General features: G+C 48.0%; 1 protein-coding gene across 2 annotated transcripts in view; it reads right to left on the reverse strand.

The window, feature by feature from the left end:
• The window catches only part of PAK3 (p21 (RAC1) activated kinase 3), a 77,592-nt gene that overhangs the window by 17,773 nt on the left and 38,907 nt on the right, over positions 1–20,912 (reverse strand). The window contains exons 2-6 of one of the 2 annotated variants that reach the window (XM_074200942.1): positions 18,368–18,571; positions 8,672–8,772; positions 3,673–3,711; positions 2,712–2,865; positions 1,023–1,060 (exon numbers count right to left, since the gene is read on the reverse strand). In XM_074200942.1, the coding sequence (XP_074057043.1) occupies positions 1,023–1,060; positions 2,712–2,865; positions 3,673–3,711; positions 8,672–8,772; positions 18,368–18,542 (507 nt within the window). In that variant the 5' untranslated portion in view covers positions 18,543–18,571. The remainder of the gene's footprint in view (positions 1–1,022; positions 1,061–2,711; positions 2,866–3,672; positions 3,712–8,671; positions 8,773–18,367; positions 18,572–20,912) is intronic. The other variant, XM_074200941.1, reaches the window with a different exon arrangement.

Genomic DNA, 20,912 nt, shown 5'->3' on the forward strand with positions numbered 1-20,912 from the left:
CAGCCGCGGTTAATACACATTCGCCTCCTTAATATGGGCCCTGCTACTTGAATCCTGATTCACCCCTAAGAACTGAGTTATTGCCATGCACTGGGACTGTGAGGTTTGCAATGGACATCAGACACATGCAAAGATGTGAAGGGCTGGCATGGGGAAGAGGAATCAGGTTTGATCTGCTTGGCCCCAGAGGGCAGAACTAGTCCCCAAGGGGGGCCCCAAGTGGGCAGGGATGTCCAGAAATGGGCCAGCCTAGGCTGACCACCTATTGGGGATGTTCAGCCCTAGGTAGGAGGCTAGACTGGATGACCTCTGAGGTCCACTCCAACTCTGAGGGTCCTGGGTCCTATGATAAACAATGCAATAGAAATGTGAAACAAACAACGTGAATTTGTCAAATGGGCTCAAGGATGTAGGGCTCCATGTAAGAAATTGTACACTAAGTACACTAAGAGGGGATGATGGAGATGTGGGGTCCAGTCCAGATCTACCAGACTTGGTGTGGGACTTCAGAGAAGTCCTTTCTCAGTCTCTGAGCTCCCTCGATAAAAGGGGTTGGTCCCACCAGGAGACACTTGGGGCAGTAGGGAGGGTTGTACCATGGTGAACAGACCCACTTATTCAGTTCAACTGCTTCCCTTTATAATGGTGGGGTTGGAGCAGGGAGGTCCTCGGGGGAGGGGGAGCTTGTTGGAAAGGGTGTGATGTAAAAACATCAACCAGAAACGCCCCTAAAATATTGCAAGCTAAAATAAGGGAGTTGCACTAGTTGGCATCTAAGGTCCCTTCCAGCTCTGCCATTCAAGGTCTCAGGCATAGCAGGTCTGCAAGGTCTTCAACCCCTGGCTGAGAAATCTGGACGCTCCCAGGATACATGCCCCTGTCTGGGCCTTACAGACTCCCCGATTGCTAAGGGTTTTCCAAGCCCAGCCCTGAGGTCTTTGTGGTTGTCCACCTAAGATCTTTTTGCACCCATCCCCCGGCAGAAATGAAGATGAAATGGAACAGTTCCAGTGGGCGCTTACCGAAGGGTGAGCTGCTAAGTATCCATGAGCACTTCTATCTGAAAGGAGCAAAAACAAAGCAGAGACATCACTGAGTCCCTCTCCCCCAAAGAGCCCCTGATCCACCTCTGTAGGCTCCACTCAGGATGCCAAACCCAATACAATGGTAACCAAGCAGAGTTGCCACCTTATCTAGTGAGAGGTGGAGCAAAGGAAGGGGTAAGGATACAGAACAGATTCTTAAGAAATGATTTCTCTGCCCTAGAGAGAACCAGGAGTCATGGAGAGGTGTTAGATGGCAGAAGGAAGTTCTCTGCAGTGAAAGCTATCCCCAAGCAGAGGTTCGGGCTGCTGAGAGGGGAGGGAATGCTGTCTGCCCACTTCCTGGAACTGGGGTTGACTAATATGTCCACTTCAGTTTTCAGAGATGCCTGGGTCTGCTTGACCCCCCAGGAGGCCAGGTCACATCCAAACTTTCCTCACTGCATTACATATGCTAAGAGGGGAGGAAAGGAGTCCATTCTCTCCCTCTTCGGGGGCCAGAGCTGAAGCTAGCCAGCAGGCCCAAGGGCAGCCAGGGCAAACCCCAACTGAACCCACAGGACACCCACCAAGGGATCCAAGTCCAGCCCACTCTGCTTACTGAGCTCAGCTCTACCTAGAAGGAAATGGGCCTTTTGGCTAATGGCACCTTTCCCCCACTCCTGACTCCTTTTTTCTTCCTGAGTCAGTGTCAAGAGTAAGGTAGGGTCCTTAGGATGGAAGAGCTGTGTAGTAGTGTCTCTAAAAAGGGCACGCCCCACCCCAGAAGAATTAAGAGAACCAGGAGAGCTTTGCCAGAGTCGTGGCCAGTCATGGATTTGGGGAAGTGATGCTCAGGCAGGATTCCTGCCTCTCGGTAAACACACTTAGAATTAGAGGTGTCAGTCAAGGCCACAGAGGACAGGCTTCTTTCCCTTCATGAGGGTTATATTGAGGAGAAGGGGTCATCATTGGGGAATGGCAGTGATATGGGGAGGGTTAAAAAAGAATCAGTTAACACTTGAAAATGTTCTGAGAGCTGCCTGCCTACTTGGAGCACATCCCTGTCCAGGAGGACCTAAGGAAAGGGCCTCAGGAGAGACTCTGACATGTCCTCTTGAAAGAGAGACAGAAAGAAGCTGGATGCAACAGGCCCTCCTTCCTCTTGAGTCCGTGAGAGCGGGTGGGGCCCTTGCCCCATCTGTCTCTGTAGGGTGCGCATGGGGCCCTAAAGCTCAGTGCCTGCTTTGTGCACTGCACCCTTATCCCTCCAAAGGAAGGCCCTCAGCCATGAGCATCTTGCTTAGTCAATTGGGTGGGGGAGAGCTCACCTCCCCCCTCCACACATACAAAAGCAGTGCTGGTCACACCTGGGGATCACTCTCACTGCTAGTGGTGCTCTCTCCTCATTAGGCCCCCAAGTTTTCTCTGCAACTTCCCCCATTGCTTTTCAGCCCCTAGGGCTCTGAAATGGAGCCACAGAGAGGCGAAAGCATTCTAACTGAGGTGAGGTAGGCCCAGCAGTAAGGCCAGCTCCAGGAGGAGGAGGGGAAGAGCCCAGATTACTAAAGAGAAAGTCCCTTTGGCAAGCCTTGGAGCCATGCCTACTTGTGTCTTCCTTTTCCCAGGGTACACAGGAGCCCCAGTCAGGGTGCAACTCATCAGACTTGTCAAGGAGGGACTACTCACCTCCAGAAGTAAAGCTCATGTATTTCTGGTTGTTGACCGTCTCCTTGGAGTCGTAGAACTTGAGGACATCCAGCACAGCTTGAGGGTTTCTCTTCTGTTCCAGCTTGGTGATATTGGATGTCTGAAGAAGCCTTGCCCATTGCTCAGGGATTCCCTGCAGAGCAACCAGGGGGACTCACCGTTGCCGTCGTCATCGTCATCATCATCATTCTTGTCGTTGCCATGGCTCTCCTCATTGTGAACCCCACCAGCAGCAGCAGCAGCAGCAGCAGCAGCAGCAGCAGTAGCAGCAGCAGCAGCAGCAGCAGCAGCAGCCATTCCGAGAGAGAAAGAGCTCCAGGCTCCCAGAGGGTGGCCCAGCTCTGGGCACCTTGGCTCGGTTGGCTTGGGGACAGGGTGCAGGAAAGCCAGGGGGCAGAAGGGAAGCAAAGGGAAGCCCAGGGCAGGGGCAGGGAGTTCCACAGTGGTCCAGACCCCATTCAAGTCCTGCTCTTTGGCCAGTCCACCCCACCTTCCCTGTTTTCCCATCACCCCCTCCCCGCTCCCTGTTTCTGAACCCTCTTCTAACTCTTGTCTCAGGGCAATGATGGGGTGGGGTGAGGGGCCCAGGCAGCTCTGAGCTTAGAGTGAGATCCAGTACAGCCAAGATCAAAGCGATACTGAAAGCCTCGCGAGCTCTGCTCAGGGCAGGGCCACAGCAGGGCCACGGCGGGACCATGGCAGGGACAGGTGCTGACCCAGGATTCCAGCCCCTCAGCACACTGGACGAGACCTAGCCGGGCCACAGAAGGTTTGCTCTGCCTTGAGGGCTCTCAGGGTGGGAAGGGGAAGGAAGGGAGTGGTTCTTGGGGAATGACAGCGCTTGGGTTTGAGAAGAGCATCAACAACACAGGCTTGGAAACAACTCAGAGCTGCAAAGCGACTCAACTCAATTCAATAAAGAGAATTATCAAGCACCTACTATGTGCAGGGCCCTGGGCTCAGTGCTCGGTCTCCCCATCTGTAAAATGAGGGGTTCAGGGGTCAGAGGGGACCACCGAGGCCATCCAGGGCAACCTGTCATCTTACAGAGGAAGAAACTGAGGCCCAGAGAGAGAATCCTACCAGCGGTCAGCGGCAGGGTGCCAGCTAGAGGGCCCGACGGGGCAGGACTAAATCATCTTGGAGACCCCTGCCGGCTCCGCCATGCAATGACCTCTGACCCTGGAGCCACCTGTGCCAGGGAAGGAGGAAGGGAGTGGCAGGCACCTCCCCAGGGGGTAGGGTGGGGCAGGAAGGAGCACAAGGAGAATCCAGCCAAGCGACCCTGTGCTTCTCCAGAATCCAAGACTGTGGGAGCTCAAAGGCCGCTTGGAGATCGTCATGTGACCACGGAGGATTGGGGTCCCAGACCAGAAAAGCCACCACAGCCAAACAAAATCAAAAAAAGGAGCCACACCACTTTCCACTCTCTTGTCAACTAGGACATAGAGCTTCAAATCCTACCCTGATCCTTCTCTCATTTTCTCAGAGGAAATTGAGGCAGCAGAGACAGGCCCAGTGCCTCTTCTGCCCTGTCCCGATGTCATCTGACAAAGGGTCCTGGAGCCCAAATTGGGCAAGTGATTTGCCCCAAATTTCCCAGCTGGGAAGGCCAGTTCTCTGCCCACAGAGGCTCCCCAGGCCCTTTGCAGCTAGAAGATTCAAAACAAAACAACCAGCATCCGGAAGAACAGGATGTGTTCACACCACCAGTTCCCACCCGGTAGATGGTCTCCTTGGCAGGTGGAGCATGGAAACCAAAGTTTACGAAATCATAGCCACTTGGCACTAGCAGGGACACCCTCCCTCCCCACTAGAAGATATTCATCCATTCTTAGCTAAGAGTGAATCTCCTCTCCAGCATCCCTACCCTATCAGATTCCTCCAGGGACAGAGAGGTTGCTCCTCACATTTGAGTCCTGGTCATTCTAATGGTCACAGCATGCAGAAGCTGGCCTCTGGCTCTGTCCCTCCCACCTTCACCTCATAAAAGCAAACGATGGTTAAGCTTTCTTCTTTGGGGCAGGCCTTGCCAACTGTCCTAAGCCTTCTCTTCCCAGACTCACTAGGCCCAGTTGCCTTTAGCCCCACATGGCAAGGAGTCCGTAACCTCCCCAAGCCTGACTGCACTCCCCTGGACCCTCTTATAGCTCCTCAGCATCGCTCCTAAATTACAGCACTCCTTGCTATACAGGGGCTTTCTGCTCAGACCTACTCAGGGCAGGAGATGCCAAACCTCTGGCTCCCTGGGAACCTGGGCCTCTCTCAATATGGCCTAAGAGAGCATTAGCTCATCCATCTGACTGCCACATCACATGCTGCTGACTCCTATTCCACTTTCTATCCGAGTCCCCCGAGGCCAAATCTGGACTCTGTCTGGACCCCTTAGCAAGGTAGGATGGGGATGCAAAAGTCCCTTGGTGCTTATAAACCAGGCTATGGTGACCCTCATCTCAAAACAACATAGGGGGCTGAGGGGGATGTCTAAAGGCTCATTGTCCAAATGGAAACACCAGAGAGGAAGACCTTAGCGTAACTGCCTCTACTCAGCCAGGTCTCCAAAGGCAGAGAAGCCTCCTGCTGACCAAGTGATTCCACTGGCCCAGCCTGGCTACCTTGTCCTAGAATTCAAGGCCCCTCTCCAATGGGTTCCAAATCAGCTGTGTACATCATCACTCTAATTCATAAAAGTCTGCTCCCTATTCAACCCAATTCCTCAGCATCCCCTAACTGGAGCTTCCTCAGTTCTCTGACTCGACCTGATGGCAAGTGGCTCCTCCTTCCCTTGCCCTCTCCTCCACCTGAAAGGCTTCTGTCCCTCCTCCAATATTCATCGGTCACTTTGTCTGGAGCTCTCCTTTTGGCCCAGTCAACCTTCCACCAGACTTCAAAGCACCCGAGGAACAGGCCCTCTCTCATTTCTCATCTTTGTAACCCCAGCGCTGAGTACAGGGGCTTCCACACAGCAGGAGCTTCCTCCAGGTTCGGGGACTTGAATTGAGTTGAGCCCTAATGCCAGCACAGCTTCCCACCCTGTCGCCCCCACCAGCCCTGCTCAGACAGAGGAAGATCTTGTGGCTCAGTGCCAATCGTTTCCTGGGATGCTAAAGTAAGAAAAACCAGACCCCACCCCCCAAGTTAGGAGCCCATGAGTCCCTGAGTAAAGGTTCTGAGCTGAACTGGCAACTATTAGCTATAAGGCAGAGACCGGGCTTGACCAGACAGCTGGGAACAAAACTCAAGAGTAGGCATGACCCACAGTAGGATTTTAGAGTTCAAAATGTACTTTTGAGACATGATCTCATCTGAGTCTCCTGCTAACCCTGGGAGTCATTCTCCCCATTTTATGGAGGAAGGACTGAGGCTGAGAAAGGAAAACTAACTGGCCTGGAGATCGAAAGGCTCCAAAGGCTAGGTCTTCCTAGACTACCACTGTAGCCACCATACCCAACTGCCACCATTTCTACATGGCCATCCAGAGCATGCTCCTAACTTGAGAGAAGTCTGACCCTCAGAACTGGGATAATCCTATGAGTAGCCACAGGAGAGATGTCCAGGTCCACAAAAATCATAGTACCCCTCCCCATGGGGCTCCTGGTCCCCAAATGAGATCACCCAATGGAAAACTAGGCTTCTGAACTCCAATGTGGATGAATGAAAATCTGAGCTCTGACCCTTATTTGCCATGTGACTCTGGGCAAGTCACTCCCTATTTCTAGGCCTCAGTTTGCTTGCCTGTAAAAAGGAAAATGCTCAGTTTGCTCTCTGGGCTCAGGCTGTGGTTCAGACAGAGTACTCTCCAAATCTCCAGGGCCAATGAAATAAGGATTCTTCCAAGTGAGGGCCCTACCAAAGTAAATGGTAAGCAAGCTGGGGGACCAGGAGCATGGCAGGCCACTATCACCCAGTCAGAGGTCCAGCATCCTACAAAGTCTCTCAGAAAACCTTGGAAGGGTTATAAAGGATTGTACCCACAGCAGTCTGGGGAGGCAGGTGGGACAGGGATTTATTAGATCCATTTTGCAGCGGAAGAACTGAGGTCAAGTGAAGGGAAGTGATTTGCCCAGGACTCACACGGCCAGGAAATGGCCAAGGTCTGTGTGAAAGCCAGGACCACTGACTCTAGATGTCCTCCCAAGCTGCCTCTACTGGGCAACTGCAGCTGTCAGGCAGGCTCTGAGAACTAGAGAGGAAGTTGGGGGCCTGGCTCTGAGTTCTGCTCTGTCAGCTTCTACCTGAGGGGCCTAGAGCAAGGCTTTTACCTTCTCTGGACCTGTTTTCAGTTTTAAGCTAAATGACTTCTGAGACCCCTCTGGTAGTAAACCTAGGATTTACATGGTCCCTTCTGATTCAATCATGATCCCTTCTGATTGATTGATTCATTCTTTCCTGACAGGAAGATACCTGGCAGGGTCTAAAGATTTGTGTAATAATAATAATTATAATAATAGCTTTCTCATTTCTATACTGTACCCAACACCCCCAAGAGGTAGGTGGCATGGATACTATCTCCTAACAGGTGAGGAAACTGAGGCTAGAGAAAGGAAGGGACAAAGCATGCCAGGCTATCAGAGCTGGAAAGAATCTTCACAATCATCTCAACCATTTTTAATGTTTTTGGCACCTTCTCCTGTGTGGGGGATGGCCATCCAGACTGCCACCTCTGCCCCTGAAATCCTTCCCCTCCTACTAAGCTCAGCTTGGATGCCTTCCCCACCATAAACCTCTCCCTGATGGCATACCCCCCAGCAAGCTCTAGCATTCAGGTTACTCTGCCTGCCTCCTAGTCACTAGCTAACTTGGCTTATTATTATTATTTTATCATCATCATCATCATCATCATCATCATCATCCTCATCATCTAAAGGCCATGTCTCCACTCTCTTTTCAACTCTGTCTCCTCAGGTCCATTTTCCCTTGCCAGTCCTAGCACAGGGAGTGTTGCAAATTATAAGCACTTAATCAATGTGAATTGCATTGACCTCAGTTTACCATCTGGCCACTGAGACCCATTCTAGCCCTAAGTCCATTATAACAGGAACTAGGTCCAGAAATCCAGATCCAGACCAATGCTTGCTGATCTGGAAAGCAATTGCCTGCTTCCCCGGGCACCTCTCTCCTGTCCTACCACGCACCATACAAAGGTACCAGGCCTCAAAGTCATGCACCTTCTCCAATCTCGGCTTCTGTCTGAACCCCTGAAATAGCCAAGGAGGGGCCAAACTGTGTGTCAAAACTGACGAGAGGGTGGTTCAGTCAACTATAGCCCTGGGCAACTACCTGCTTTGGTCTGATCCATATGTCATATTTGCCAAGCCCTGGGCAAGAGAACTGTTCAAAGGAAAAGAGCAGGCAGAAAGAACAAGGGATTATGGGAGAGAGCTAGGGCAGAAGAAGGAAGAGTTGACCATGGTGGTAAAGCTCCCTTGTCTTTGGAAGTCTCTAGCTCCCTTTCAGGCCCCAGGAGTCAGGATTTGAGACTTGCAGGCTATACTTGGAGGCACTGGCAGAACATCAGAAGGGCGCAGAAGCGACAGTCATTTTCCTTGCCAAGGACAACTTTTGTAGCAGTCTACTTGATCTACTTGATCCCATCCCTTCTCAGCTATCTCCTGGCACCTTCAAGCCTGCAAAGGTCTCTTCCATCCTGAGGTGGGGTGGGGGTTGAGTTATGGAATCCATCACTTGGCTCTGTATTCCTCCAAGCCCTCATCCTCTGTCTGCTTGCCAAGTCCATTGCTTAGCATTGTCTATACCCCGCTGCTTTTATCCACTTCCACATCTCCCATTCACATCTCAATCCCTTTTCAACAAGGTCCCTGCCATCACACAGCCTAGAGTAATTTGGGGGATAAAACCATAACCTGGGCAGCTCAAATACACAATAATATGTGCTCAGAAAAGGGAGAAGAGCAGGACAATGGGAAGAAATTACTTACAGTGAATTCCCCAGTGACAGCATCAAACCCCACATGGATTGTATGCTCAAAATCAGAAGGAAGAGAGATCTCTGGTCTTTCCTTTTCTTTCTTCTTATTGGCTAGAGGAAGGAAAAAGAGAATGGCAAGGAGGTGACTGATGTCCATGGTCGAGTAGCAACACAAATTTATAGACATAGAGACTATGAGCTAAAAGAGGCCTTAGAATATCACATGGTTGAACATGGAATGTTCTCTATTTGTCAAGCATCATTACAGGCCTTCCCTTCCCCTACTTAGAGAGGGAATTCCTTGAGGACAGGGTCTGTCAAACCTTTATATTGTATCCCCAATATCTAGCAAAGTGATTCGCACCTAAGAAAGGGGTTTTCATTCATTCATTCTTTCTGCTTCTTCCTTCCCCTCCCCTCCCCTCATTCTCTTCTCCAGGTACAGTAGCTCATCACCTGCCAAGACCTCTTGATGAAGTTAGCTCATCCTGTGCTGGGTGTCTTGTGCCAAGGTATCATAGTGCCATCTTATCATGGTGGAGGTGGAGTCTTTCAGTTCAATACAATTTTATACTTGATTCATTCCCACCTTCTTGCCTGCCCAGACTCTAGTGGGTCCCATTTGAGTGGTTCAGCACATTAGCCGGCCTGCCCAGATTTGGCTGCTCCACACAGCTGATAAAGGGGCTAAATACAAATGAATCAAGCACCATCCCTGGGGCACTCAGTAGTAGTTGAGGAGGAGAAGCAGCAGCAAAAAAGGGGTCATAGTAGTTTTAGTAGCAGAAGTAGCAAAAACACTAGTTTGGGAGGCAGTGGAAAATGAAGATCTCAAAAAGAAGCAAGTATAATCAGGCTCATTGAGGCCACCGTGGCTCTCTCTTCATGGTTACAAAGTGATTTTCTGTCCATCCTCAAGGGATTACATGTAAGCAGCAGGTACCTAATGGCTGCTTGCTGCTTATTGAATTTACCCAAACACCCTATGAAGGAGATGGGGGGGAGGAAAAAAGGGGTCATCATGGAAGATGCAGAAGACTCGCCCTTGGTCCAATTGATTCTGCCCAGAGGACAAGAGCTGGAACTATTCTATTCAACAAGCATTTATTAAGCAGCCATTCAAGACCTCAGGGTTGCCAAAAGATCCTGGCTGACTCTAGTTTGTACCTAGTTATGTGCATGGTATCTCCCTCAAGGAGGACCAGGACAGGGTTTGGCTTTTCTTTGTATCCCTAGCCCTTAGCATGGTGCCTAAGGGTAGTAGGTTCTTATATTTTGTTATCACACACACACAACACTTTTTGAGCAAGATGGGTGTAGGTTTTTGCTCTCAAGTCTTCTAACATTTTAAACATCTACAATATTCCATTGCCTATTGTATTTATCTGGGTCCATGTCTTCTTCCCTGCCCACCTAGAAAAGGAACTCAAGGCAAGAACTGTGATTTATTTATCTTAATGTTTCCATTATGGTCTAACAAGGTGGTGCAGTGGATAGAGCCTGGTGCTGAGGATTTTCACATTTACCCATCCTGCCTCAAACTCTCTGCTGACCTCCAATCTCACATCACCAACTGCCTTCCAGACATCTCAAAATGGATGTCTAGTAGGCATTAGGCATGCCACTTTCTCTCCTGACAATGCTACTTCCTGATGCAGACCCTCATCACCTCATGTCTAGATGATTCTCCCTAGATGCTGGGGGAGGGGGGCAGTTTACCTGCCTCAAGTCAATCATTCCCCCTTCCAATTCACATTATATTTGACCACTAAGATGAATTTCTAATCCACTCTAATTAATAAACACCAGTGGCTCCTGATCACCTCCAGGAACAAATGTATTCAAAGTCCTTCAAGCCCTGCCCCCTCCCCTCCTTGTCTAGTCTTCTCCCTCTCTGACACATTCTCTTCTATTCAGTGACACTAATTCCCTTGCAGCTCTGTAAACAAGTCCCTTCATCTCTCAGCTCCAGGAACTCTTCTCTGGTTGTCCTCCAGGTCTGGAATGCCTCTCCCTTCTCCAGGTCTGAAATGCATTCCCTCTTCCACTCCAAATACTGACCACCCAGGCTTCCTTTAAGTCCCAGCGAAAAATCTCACCTTCTCCAGGAAATCTTCCCCAAACCCTCTTCATTTCAGGGCCTTCCTTCTGTTAGCTCTTTCCTATTTATCCTGAATATGTTTGTATGCATGTTGTCGCTTCCATTAGGTTGTAAGCTCTTTGAAAGGAGGGATTGTCTTGGGTCTCTTTTTGTAAGTTGGGCATTTATAAAGTAGGTAGGTGCTTAATATTTACTGATTGATTGAAATGTCTAATAGTGACAAAGAACAATAACTCTCCATCCTCAGTGGAGAAAACAGCTCACTCAGTCACTCAATCATCCCTTGTCCATAGCACAGAAACTCCAAAGGGTCCCACTGAGGCATCATTTGGCAGTTCTCCACCCAACCCAACTTCACCCTCAGGGTTTTGCATCTATTGCCTTTTTTCCCTCTCCATTCCTTCCTGTCCCACTCCTCCTCCTCTCGGAGGCAAGCTTTTCCTGCCTTCCAAGGTGTCAAGTCCAATACTCTCAGTCAAATCATGGGTGAATGGGAGAGGCCTCTAGGCACACCTCAAGGTCTTGCTTCCCCTAATTTGTATGCCACACACACACATTTGAAAACAGGAGACAATCAACTACTTGTGGTCTTCCTGTTTTACTATATAAACTGGTGTCAATTAGATTCAATCACATAAATGTACAACTCACAGTCGGGAATCCAATAGGAAAAACCCCATCATAATCACAACTCATTTTTCTACATTAGTCATTACATTCTACAAAGCACATGTCTCACAATAACCCTGTGAGGGAAGCAGAGTCAGGATTCTTCTCTTCATTACATAGATGAGGACATTAGAGTCTCTGACTAGAAAAGTGACTAGTAAAGGGGCCTGGACACTAAGAATCCACCTTGAGATTCAGACTCAGACCTTCTGCCTTGAATGCAGAATTTGAGCCCTTCTGGCACTCCTCACTCCCTCCTTGCCAAATCAAGTACCTCTACAACCTGAGGGCGAAAGTAGAGATTTAAAAGTTAATTAATTTTCAAGAAAGCAATGTTCATAGCAGCCCTGTTTGTGGTGGCAAAGAATTGGAAATCAAGTAAATGTTCTTCAGTTGGGGAATGGCTTAGCAAACTGTGGTCTATGTATGTCATGGAACACTATTGTTCTATTAGAAACCAGGAGGGATGGGAATTCAGGGAAACCTGGAAGCATTGCATGAGCTGATGCTGAGGGAGATGAGCAGAACTACAAGAACATTGTCCACCCTAACAGCAACATGGGGGTAAGGATCAACCTGGATGGACTGGCTCATTCCATCAGGGCAACAATCAGGGTCAACTATGAGTTATCTGCGATGGAGAATACCATCTGTATCCAGAGAAAGAGCTGTGGAGTTTGAACAAAGACCAAGGACTATTCCCTTTAATTTAGGAAAAAAACTGCTAATTATCTGATCTTGCTATCTCTTATACTTTATGTTGCTTCCTTAAGGATATGATTTCTCTCGCATCACACTCAATTTGGATCAATGCACAACATGGAAACAAGTAAAGACTAACAGACTGCATTCTGTGGGGGGGTTGGAGGGAGGGAAGTAAGATTAGGGAGAAAATTGTAAAACTCAAAATAAATAAAATCTTTATAATTAAAAAAAAAGAAAGCAATGATATGGAACAAGTCATCTGAAACGAAAGATACATTCTCTCAAAAAAGATTCCTAGAAAGGATATCTACAATTGTGTGTGTGTGTGTGTGTGTGTGTGTGTGTGTGTGTGTGTATGAGTGAAGTCCTCCCTCTCCTAATTCAAATGGGGTTTGAGCTCTGCCAACTTCTGTCCATCTGGACAGGCTTTGAATACAACCCATCAACAGTGACTGGTGAACCAGCCTAGCTCAGACCTGAGAGGCTCACCACTAGAAAGCTATCCTCAGAGGACACGTTTTTTTGGCCACAAAAACTCATGAAACCATCCACTGAGTCCTAACACTGACTGGCTTAGCATGGTGGAAGGCTCTTGTCATGGATCTTTTGAAATATTAAAGCATGTAACTAATGTGTTAAATGCTAAAAAGAGTCCAAAAGATGAGCTCTGGGGTTGCCCCCTAGAAGAAGCCTGCCCTGAACTAACCTGCCCAGACACACCTGAAAGAAGTGTGACTTGGCTACTTAACTCCTTGGAGACTTCAAGTGCATCCATTCCCCTCTCTGGGGAAGTCTCTCATCCATAAACAAAAGCCTTAGGGACCCTCCCAGCACTAAGATTTTTGAATTTTTCAGATCCATTTGGTCTGGATCTCTCCTTTGTCCATAACATCACCCTTCTGGCCAACTTTACATGTTCTTTCACTCATTGCTCATTCATTCACTCACCAAACTCTTATTAAGCAACCCCTTGGGGCAGAGTTGGGAACTGGGCTCCAAGAAGGATAAAAAAATGAAATAACTTGGAAAGCAGTCTAGCAGGGGGGAAGGGGCTTCATTCATCAAATTACCTAAATACTTACTTTGTATAGAACCCTAGAAGTTCTCAGAAAGAGATACAAAGTGTAGAAAAGACTCAGTCCCTGCCTTCAAGGTCTCATCTCCTAACAGCAGCTAGGAGGCAGTGTCAACCCAGACTATGATAGAGGCTAAGTGTGGCAGACACCATGTACAAACCCCATTCCAGAGGCTTGATGCTGAAGTATTCCTTCTGGGGGACAAGGTGTAACCCATGTGCTGATAACATTAGAATAATTATTACTCTCGGTTACAAGAAGATATTTAATTTGGGGGAGGGGTGCAGGAATAGAGTCATGAAGTAAAGATTATGAAAATAGGGAGAATGAAGAAAACACTAGTGTATTTGAGAAGTGCAAACAATATTTCTATGTGTGCTACAAAGGGAAAGGGTTTACTGGACAGGGAAAACAGGACAGGATTACTAAAGGACATAGCACTGGGGTTGGGTTTGAAATGATGGTAAGAAATTCCAAGGAAAAGAAGGGATGAAGGATATTCCAGACATGAGGAAGAGTATGAACAAAGACAGGAAAATGGGAGCCCCCAGCTCACAGAGTACTCTAGTGGAGAGGGAATGTGAAGCCCAAGGAGTAAAAGAATACTGGTGAACTCTGGGCATCAAGGTGCGACTCAAGAGTTTGGAGGGGCATGGTCACATCTTTACAGAAGGGAGGAAAGACTTAGTTCACTGACACATCTACATAATGATGCCTTCTATTGTGAGATTCTAAAGGGGTCCAAAACTTTCATTTCATTTCAATGTACATTAGCAAAACATTCAGCCATGTCAAATGTCTTATTTTTCCCCTGGCAGGTGATTTGTAGGGGAAAGATTTGTGCTGTTTTCTACCCAGGGGCCACCTAAGCCCAATTTCTCCTTCCTTACTATTATCTTTAGAGGTCTGAGCTCCCAGAGACCATCAGCCACCATATTCCCAAGTCTCCAATCAAATCGGTGCATCTTGGCAAAAAAGGTTAATCATTTCTGACCTACTGAGCTCGCAGATGAAGAAGAGAAGACTTGATGTATCCAGAAAATTGTAAAGTCATTGGATGGAAATGTATTGGGGAGGGAAGGGAAGAGGAACAGAAGTTGTAATAAGGCTAGAGAAGTAGGAGAATACCAGACTATGAAGAAATTGAAAAAGTCAAAAGGAGAATTTTATATTTGTGATGAGAAGAGTGAATCAATTAGGGAGTAGAAAAGAATTGCTGCAGTGAGTTGAGATTATTCACAGAAATTTTTAATGGACCTAGCTCTGTTCAGAAGCATATAAATAGAAGCAAAAGCTATAGATGGTGGAAGAAAGCAAAGTTGGAACTTGACAAGATGGACTCAGCAATAGGGCTCAGAGGACTTGAGTGTATAGAGTTGCAAGACAAAGAAAAGATGAGAGCTCAGCCAGTGAAGGGAGAGGGCCTGGGGACAAAACTGGGGGACAGAGGAAATGGAGGTCACAGGGAGGACAAAGAATAGAAGGAAAGCTGGAATGATAAAAACCTTATAAACTGATGAAGGAATTTCAAGAATATGGAGGGAGAACATTGTAAGTGATGGTGAAATCAAAGGTATGAGCATCTTTGGGTGTAGTCAAGGAGATCATGGGAAATGAGCAAGTTGGACAACTGGAAAGTTAGGACAGAAACAGAATCATAAAGAATGGCAGAAATATAACCTCCATTAAAGGAAAAACTTGCTAACACTGAGAGTTTCTCCAAAGTGGGGTGGGCTGCTCCCTATCACTCAAAGTCCAGAAGCAATATCTCAGTGATCTTGTTTAAACTTCCTTCCTGGGGTGGCTAGGTGGTGTAGTGGATAAAGCACCGGCCCTGGAGTCAGGAGTACCTGGGTTCAAATCCGGTCTCAGACACTTAATGATTACCTAGCTGTGTGGCCTTGGGCAAGCCACTTAACCTTGTTTGCCTAAAAACCTAAAATAAATAAATAAACAAACAAACAAATAAATAAGCTTCCTTCCTGCTTTGAGATTCTGGGGGGATCATAGGAGGCAGGTTTGGGCTTGAATGAAGCAAATGCTTCCTACTAATCAGAGGCTGTCCCACAATGCAATGGGCTGCCTTGGGAGGGAGAGAGTGTCCTATCACTGGAGGTGTTTAAGGAGGTCCTGAATTCAAATGTCAGGTCAGACTAAGTATGTCTGAGTTCCCTTCTTGCTTGGACAGTTTCAGCTTTGAAGACTTACAGTTCCCTGCTCCCTGCCAGGGAAATTCAGTTCTACCATTACCATCATGTCAGTGACAGAACCAGGCCCACAGAACAGAAAGGGAAGTCTAATTACCTTTCTTCCTCTTTTTAAACTCTTCTTTATATCCTGCCTCAGAGCAAAAAGCAAGGACCTGGCCTCCTCTCCTCCAGTGAGCTAGCTCCCCTTAAGGGACCAGAATTCTTCTTGGATGTCATTACATTAAGACCTTGTCTGCTTTTTCTCACAAGATTATAAACTCCCTGAGGGCAGGGACCATGGCTTCCCCAACTTTTTGCTTTCCCCCCTTTGCTAATTAAGAACCAAGTGGAAATGCTTAGTCTAGAGAAGAGATGACTTCGGGTTTAGGAACGGGAAATGTAATCACTGCATTCAACTATCTGAAAAGCTGGTCCTGAGATGAAGAATTAGGCTTTGTAACACTAAGCATTTAATAAATAGTTGGAGAATTAAGGAGTATATGCATCAAGAGTGCTTAGCGGGGAGATGTGGAAGCCATCTTGGAATGTCTGAAGGGCTGTAACTTTGCATCATAGGCCCAAGGATCTGTACCCCACAAGAGCCTCAGAGGCATCTGGCCCAATTCTTTCCAAAGGAGGAAAATGAGGCCTAGGGTGAAGGTTCTAAGTGGCAGAGTCAGGAGTCAGATGTAAAAGCCATTCTACCCCTTTCCACTGTGTCAGTTAATAAAGAATGTGCCTCCTTGCATACACAGTGCTGTGGCATCCCACATAGATGCCAGTTTCCCATTCTCCCTCCTCTATCTTAGGGATATAAGGGAATAAGCACTGATACATAACCTACAAGTACTGGGCTAAGCCCTTTTACACATATGATCTCACTGGAGCCTCACAACAACCCTGCTACTAACGCAATTGAAGCAACTGAAACAGACAGTTGAAGTGACTTGGCAAATGTCACTCAGTCAGGAAATGTCTGAGGCTGTATTTGAATAAAGGTCTTTAAAAATTTTTTTAAATAAATAAGTAAATAAAATAAGGGGCAGCTAGGTGGCACAGTAGATAGAGCACCAGCCCTGGAGTCAGGAGTACCTGAGTTCAAATCTGGCCTCAGACACTTAATAATTACCTAGCTGTGTGGCCTTGGGCAAGTCACTTAACCCCATCTGCCTTGCAAAAAAACCCAAAACAAACAAACAAACAAACAAACAAATAAATAAATGAATGAATGAATAAATAAATGAGTAAAATGAACAAAGGTCTTCCTGACTATAGGCCTAGGCCTTACTCAGCTACCACCCACTCACCTTAGACTTAGTACCCTCTAACAAAACCCAGAGAGCAGGGCCTGAGCCCCTCATGAGGCCAGCTCTCCTGTGCCAATCCTATTACTACCTTTCTTCCCAAAGCATCACTCACAGGCAAAGAGGAGTGCCCTGGATAAGGAAGAGGAGACACTGTAGTCTGGAGATGCTGAATTCATGTTTGTTAAATGAATGAATGAAAAATTCCCAGGTGGGGGGTGGGTTTCAGGCACCTTGCTCAGCCTCCATTGACCCAGCTCCCTCTATCTCATGCAGACCACCACCTAACAGGACCCTCCATTTACTGAGAGAATGGGGGAATGAAGAATCTGAAAGAGCACTGGATGAGAAAATTCCTCCCCTTTTCTGAGCCTCAGTTTATTCCTCTGTGAAGGAAGGCATTACCTTCTACCCTGATGAACTACGCAACCTGGGGCAAACACTTTCCTAGTCCCTGGGTCTCAGTTTTTCCACAAATTATCTCTGTTATCATCAAGATCTGATATTTTAGAAGTTGGAAAGAGGAAAAATAATTATTCTTATATAAGCAATGTTTGTTGAAGTGAATTCAGTTGAATCATTCCCTCATGAAATCTTTATAACAGGAAGAGAGAGGTCGATTACAAACTTTTGGGCAGTGGCAGACATGATTCCTGACTTAAATGGCAGACAAAGCCATCTGGAAGAAAAATTAGGATCCAGAGAACAGAAGGAGAACCCCTGCTGGAAGTTACAGGGGAGACAGATTCTGAATAGCAAGGGGCTGCCTTAGGAGAGAGCTGGCCTGCAGGACTCTAAGCAGAGGCAAGATTGGTAGCTGGGGGGGTAGGGAGATGATGACCCAAGGGCCTGCACAGTTCTCTTAGAGTCTGTGAGCTGCCAGCCTTGAAATCACTCACTGAATAGACACATTGACCCCAAAAGCAGAAATGCAAAGAACATAGAAAAATGCAAATTGAATACTGGCTAACCATGATTGCCAATTTGGTCCCTGAGAAGAGCTGAAGAAAGGTGCCTCACTCCCTCCACTGCAGAGGTGAAGGACTAAGGGTATAAAAGGTGGTACATGGTGTCTGTATTAGTTTAGTTGGCTTTAAAAGTTACTTTCTATTTAGTTATTTCTTGTTGGGAATGGCCCACAGGGGTGGGGGGAAAGGGTTCTATTCAGAAACAGATCTGATGCCAAAAAAAAGTTTTTTTTCATAAAAATAAGATAATTTTTCAAAGTATGCTATGGAGGGACCATAGAAGGAATCTTCATTTTGAGAAGGAGGAAACTCTGACCCCAGGTACAGAAGTGACCTGCCCAAGGTCATGCAGGTCCTAAGTCACAGAGGCATCATTCAGATTCAAAGCACTTTGTACTCTGTTCACGTTTCTATAATCATTATCTCCACTTTACATTGGGGAAAACTGAGGCAAGGTCCCCCTCAAAGTGTTAGAGACAAAACTGGTGCTCAAGGATGGTCCTTTTGTGTCTCCTGTGCCAGGTTTCCCCTCACAAAATAACAGAGCTACTCTCCCAGGTCAAATGCCAGTCTCTCGACCCAAGGAAACCTGGAAACCCAGCTACTCTCAGAAAGACAGAGAGTCATTTCCCAGGGAAGCCCAGACAGAACACAGCCACAGGCAGAGAAAAGGGATCAGCCACCGATACGTTACTTTTATCCCCTCCTCCAGGGAAGATGGATCGGAGCCGAGCTTTCTTGTTCTTCTCCTCTGGGGCCACGGGCAGGGGCTTAGAGGTGTGGTTCAGGGCTGAGGAGTCGCGATTGTTGCTGTTCATTCTGAGCGGAGGGGCTGGGGGCTTCTCCTCACTATCTGCACTGTCAGACATGGTCAGCAGGGATGGTGCTTCACAGCCTCCTAAAGAAAAAGGGGATGCACAGAGTTAGCCACGACAAGTCAGAGCACAGAATGTCAAATGTTAGAAGGGAAACTGAGTCACCAAATGCCAATGCTGTATGATGGGACCTAGAGAATGTTAACCTTCCTATCCCAAGACTTGGAAAGGTTCCTTCCAGCTGCTAGAGCTCAATGTATAGAAGAGGCAACTGAGTCGCTTAGAGGGAAGCATTCAAGGTGGCCACCTGGCTGAGTGGGTGGTCAGAATCTGAGCCGGGACTCCACTCAGCTTGTTCTTACTGGCATTTCACCACTTATCTGCAAACCCAGCGGAAGCGGCTGGAAGAGCTCTTCCCGCCGAGCCTGGATCCAAGCCTAGACACCCATAATCCTAATAAGAACTCCCAGTTTTATGGTTTACAAAGCACTTGACTCAAAATGAGCTTGCAAAGGTGGGGGGGGCAGCAGATTCTGTCTATCATTCACCACTGCACAGGAAAACCTGAGGAAAGGGCTTTGCCTAAGGTCACACAGAGACTAAGGACTGTCACCAACCACCCAACCCCAGCTACAGGGTCAACCATGGTCCAGGCCACCCCAGAACTGCAGAGCAGAGAGGGACTTCAGAAATGGCAGCCCAGCCAACCCAGCCTCCCATGATGAGGGAGGCCATTTCCTAGCTCTCAGCCCTTGAGATAGCCTCACATCCCACTGGACTTGGTAGCCCTTCTACCCACCTTGCTCATGGGTCTGTCATACTAAAAGGCTGATTCCTCTTCTGTGACCAACTTGGATATATTTGAAGACAAATCCTATAATATCAGACCCTAGTGAACTCATGCACACACACAGAGATGCACATAGACACAGACCACACACACACACACACACACACACACACACACACACACAGCCCCTCCCGGGCCCAATTGCCCTGCTCTGCCCTTCCCGCACTGCAGGTTCTCATCATCTGTCCAAAAAGGGTGACATGTGACCTAGGCCCACTATTCCAGCTAGGCTCTGACCAGGCCAGGTCATACTATAGCAATTCTCCCCGATTGCAAAGCACTTTCCATCCACCATCTCCTTTCCTCATGAAGCCAGAGCTGCTCCCTGGCCTTTAGAGCAGCCCATGTCCAGAGAGCTTCCTGGCCATGTCCAAGTTGGCCCAGATACCCTCAGAGGGTGCAAAGGGGCTAGAGAGGCACTGCCCTTTCTCACTATGAGCATGAATCATGTCACTTCAGAGGTAGTTTAGGGTCAGCTTAGGTTTTTGGCTGCTGTGTCACCCAGATAGCTCACTGTGAATCTGTGGGTACCTCAGGAGGAACCAATGCAAAACTTAGAGCATTTCCGTGGCAAACTTCTAAAGCCTCAAGAGCCTCCTGCCTTCAAATTCAAGCCCTTGATCCCACCAGCCTTCTCTAAATGACTTTGCCAGGCACTGAGCAATGAGCTGGGAACCCAGGGAGAAACCCAAGGAGTCCTGGCCACTTAGGAGCTGCCATGTCACTGAGGGCCACACCAGGAGAACAGAGACCTCAGCACATGTACCTTCCCCCTTTCCCACCCCCACCCCCTGCCTCACCCTTACTTGCACACATCCTGGGCCTTGGGATCAGCCATCTACTCAGCCGAAGTCACTTGTTCTTGTTGGCCTCTTTTGGGGCCCATGGCTCTAATGTTTGTATGCAGCCAAGGGGGGAATTCCATTCCACAGGAATGAGAAAGAGTTGTAATTTTTGAGTGCTCCAGGGTATCTTAGGAACCATGGAGGCTACACAATGTCCTTTTTTACAGAGGAGTCTGAGACCCAGAGAGATCCCATAGCCAAGGAGCAGCAGTGAGTTGAGACTAGAGGAAAAGCCTCTAGATCTCCTGACCAGTCAACTGGAGTTTTTTCAATCTAATCTATGGAATCGTTATCGGGATGCTAGAAGGGTCTTTGGCATCATCTAGGCAATCATTTGGGTTAGAGAAGGTGGCCTCTCCTCTTTGCCTTCTCTTCCTCCACAGGTTACAGATGAAGAAAAAGAAGATTCCCCCGTATGCTCCCCACTCTCAGAGTGGGAGAGGCAGCTCCAGGCTATAGCCCTCCAGTGACCCCAGACTCCTCAACCCCCCGGGGTCCCAGGCAAGATGGGATACATCCCTACCTCCAGGCAGAGAGCGTGGGCATCACCTGCCTCTTCCCCAGCAGCTGCAGAAAAGAGAGAGAATCCAGGGCCACCTCCTTCCTTCTCACCTCCTCCCAAGAGCCCCCACCGTCCCCAGCTGCCTCCATCCTTGGCTGTCCCCAGTGATGCTGATGTCACTGCCTCTCCACCCCATCATTGGCCATGAGCCCAGAGCCCAACAGGGG

The sequence above is a fragment of the Macrotis lagotis genome, chromosome X (assembly GCF_037893015.1).
Source record: "Macrotis lagotis isolate mMagLag1 chromosome X, bilby.v1.9.chrom.fasta, whole genome shotgun sequence".
Lineage (NCBI taxonomy): Eukaryota > Metazoa > Chordata > Mammalia > Peramelemorphia > Peramelidae > Macrotis > Macrotis lagotis.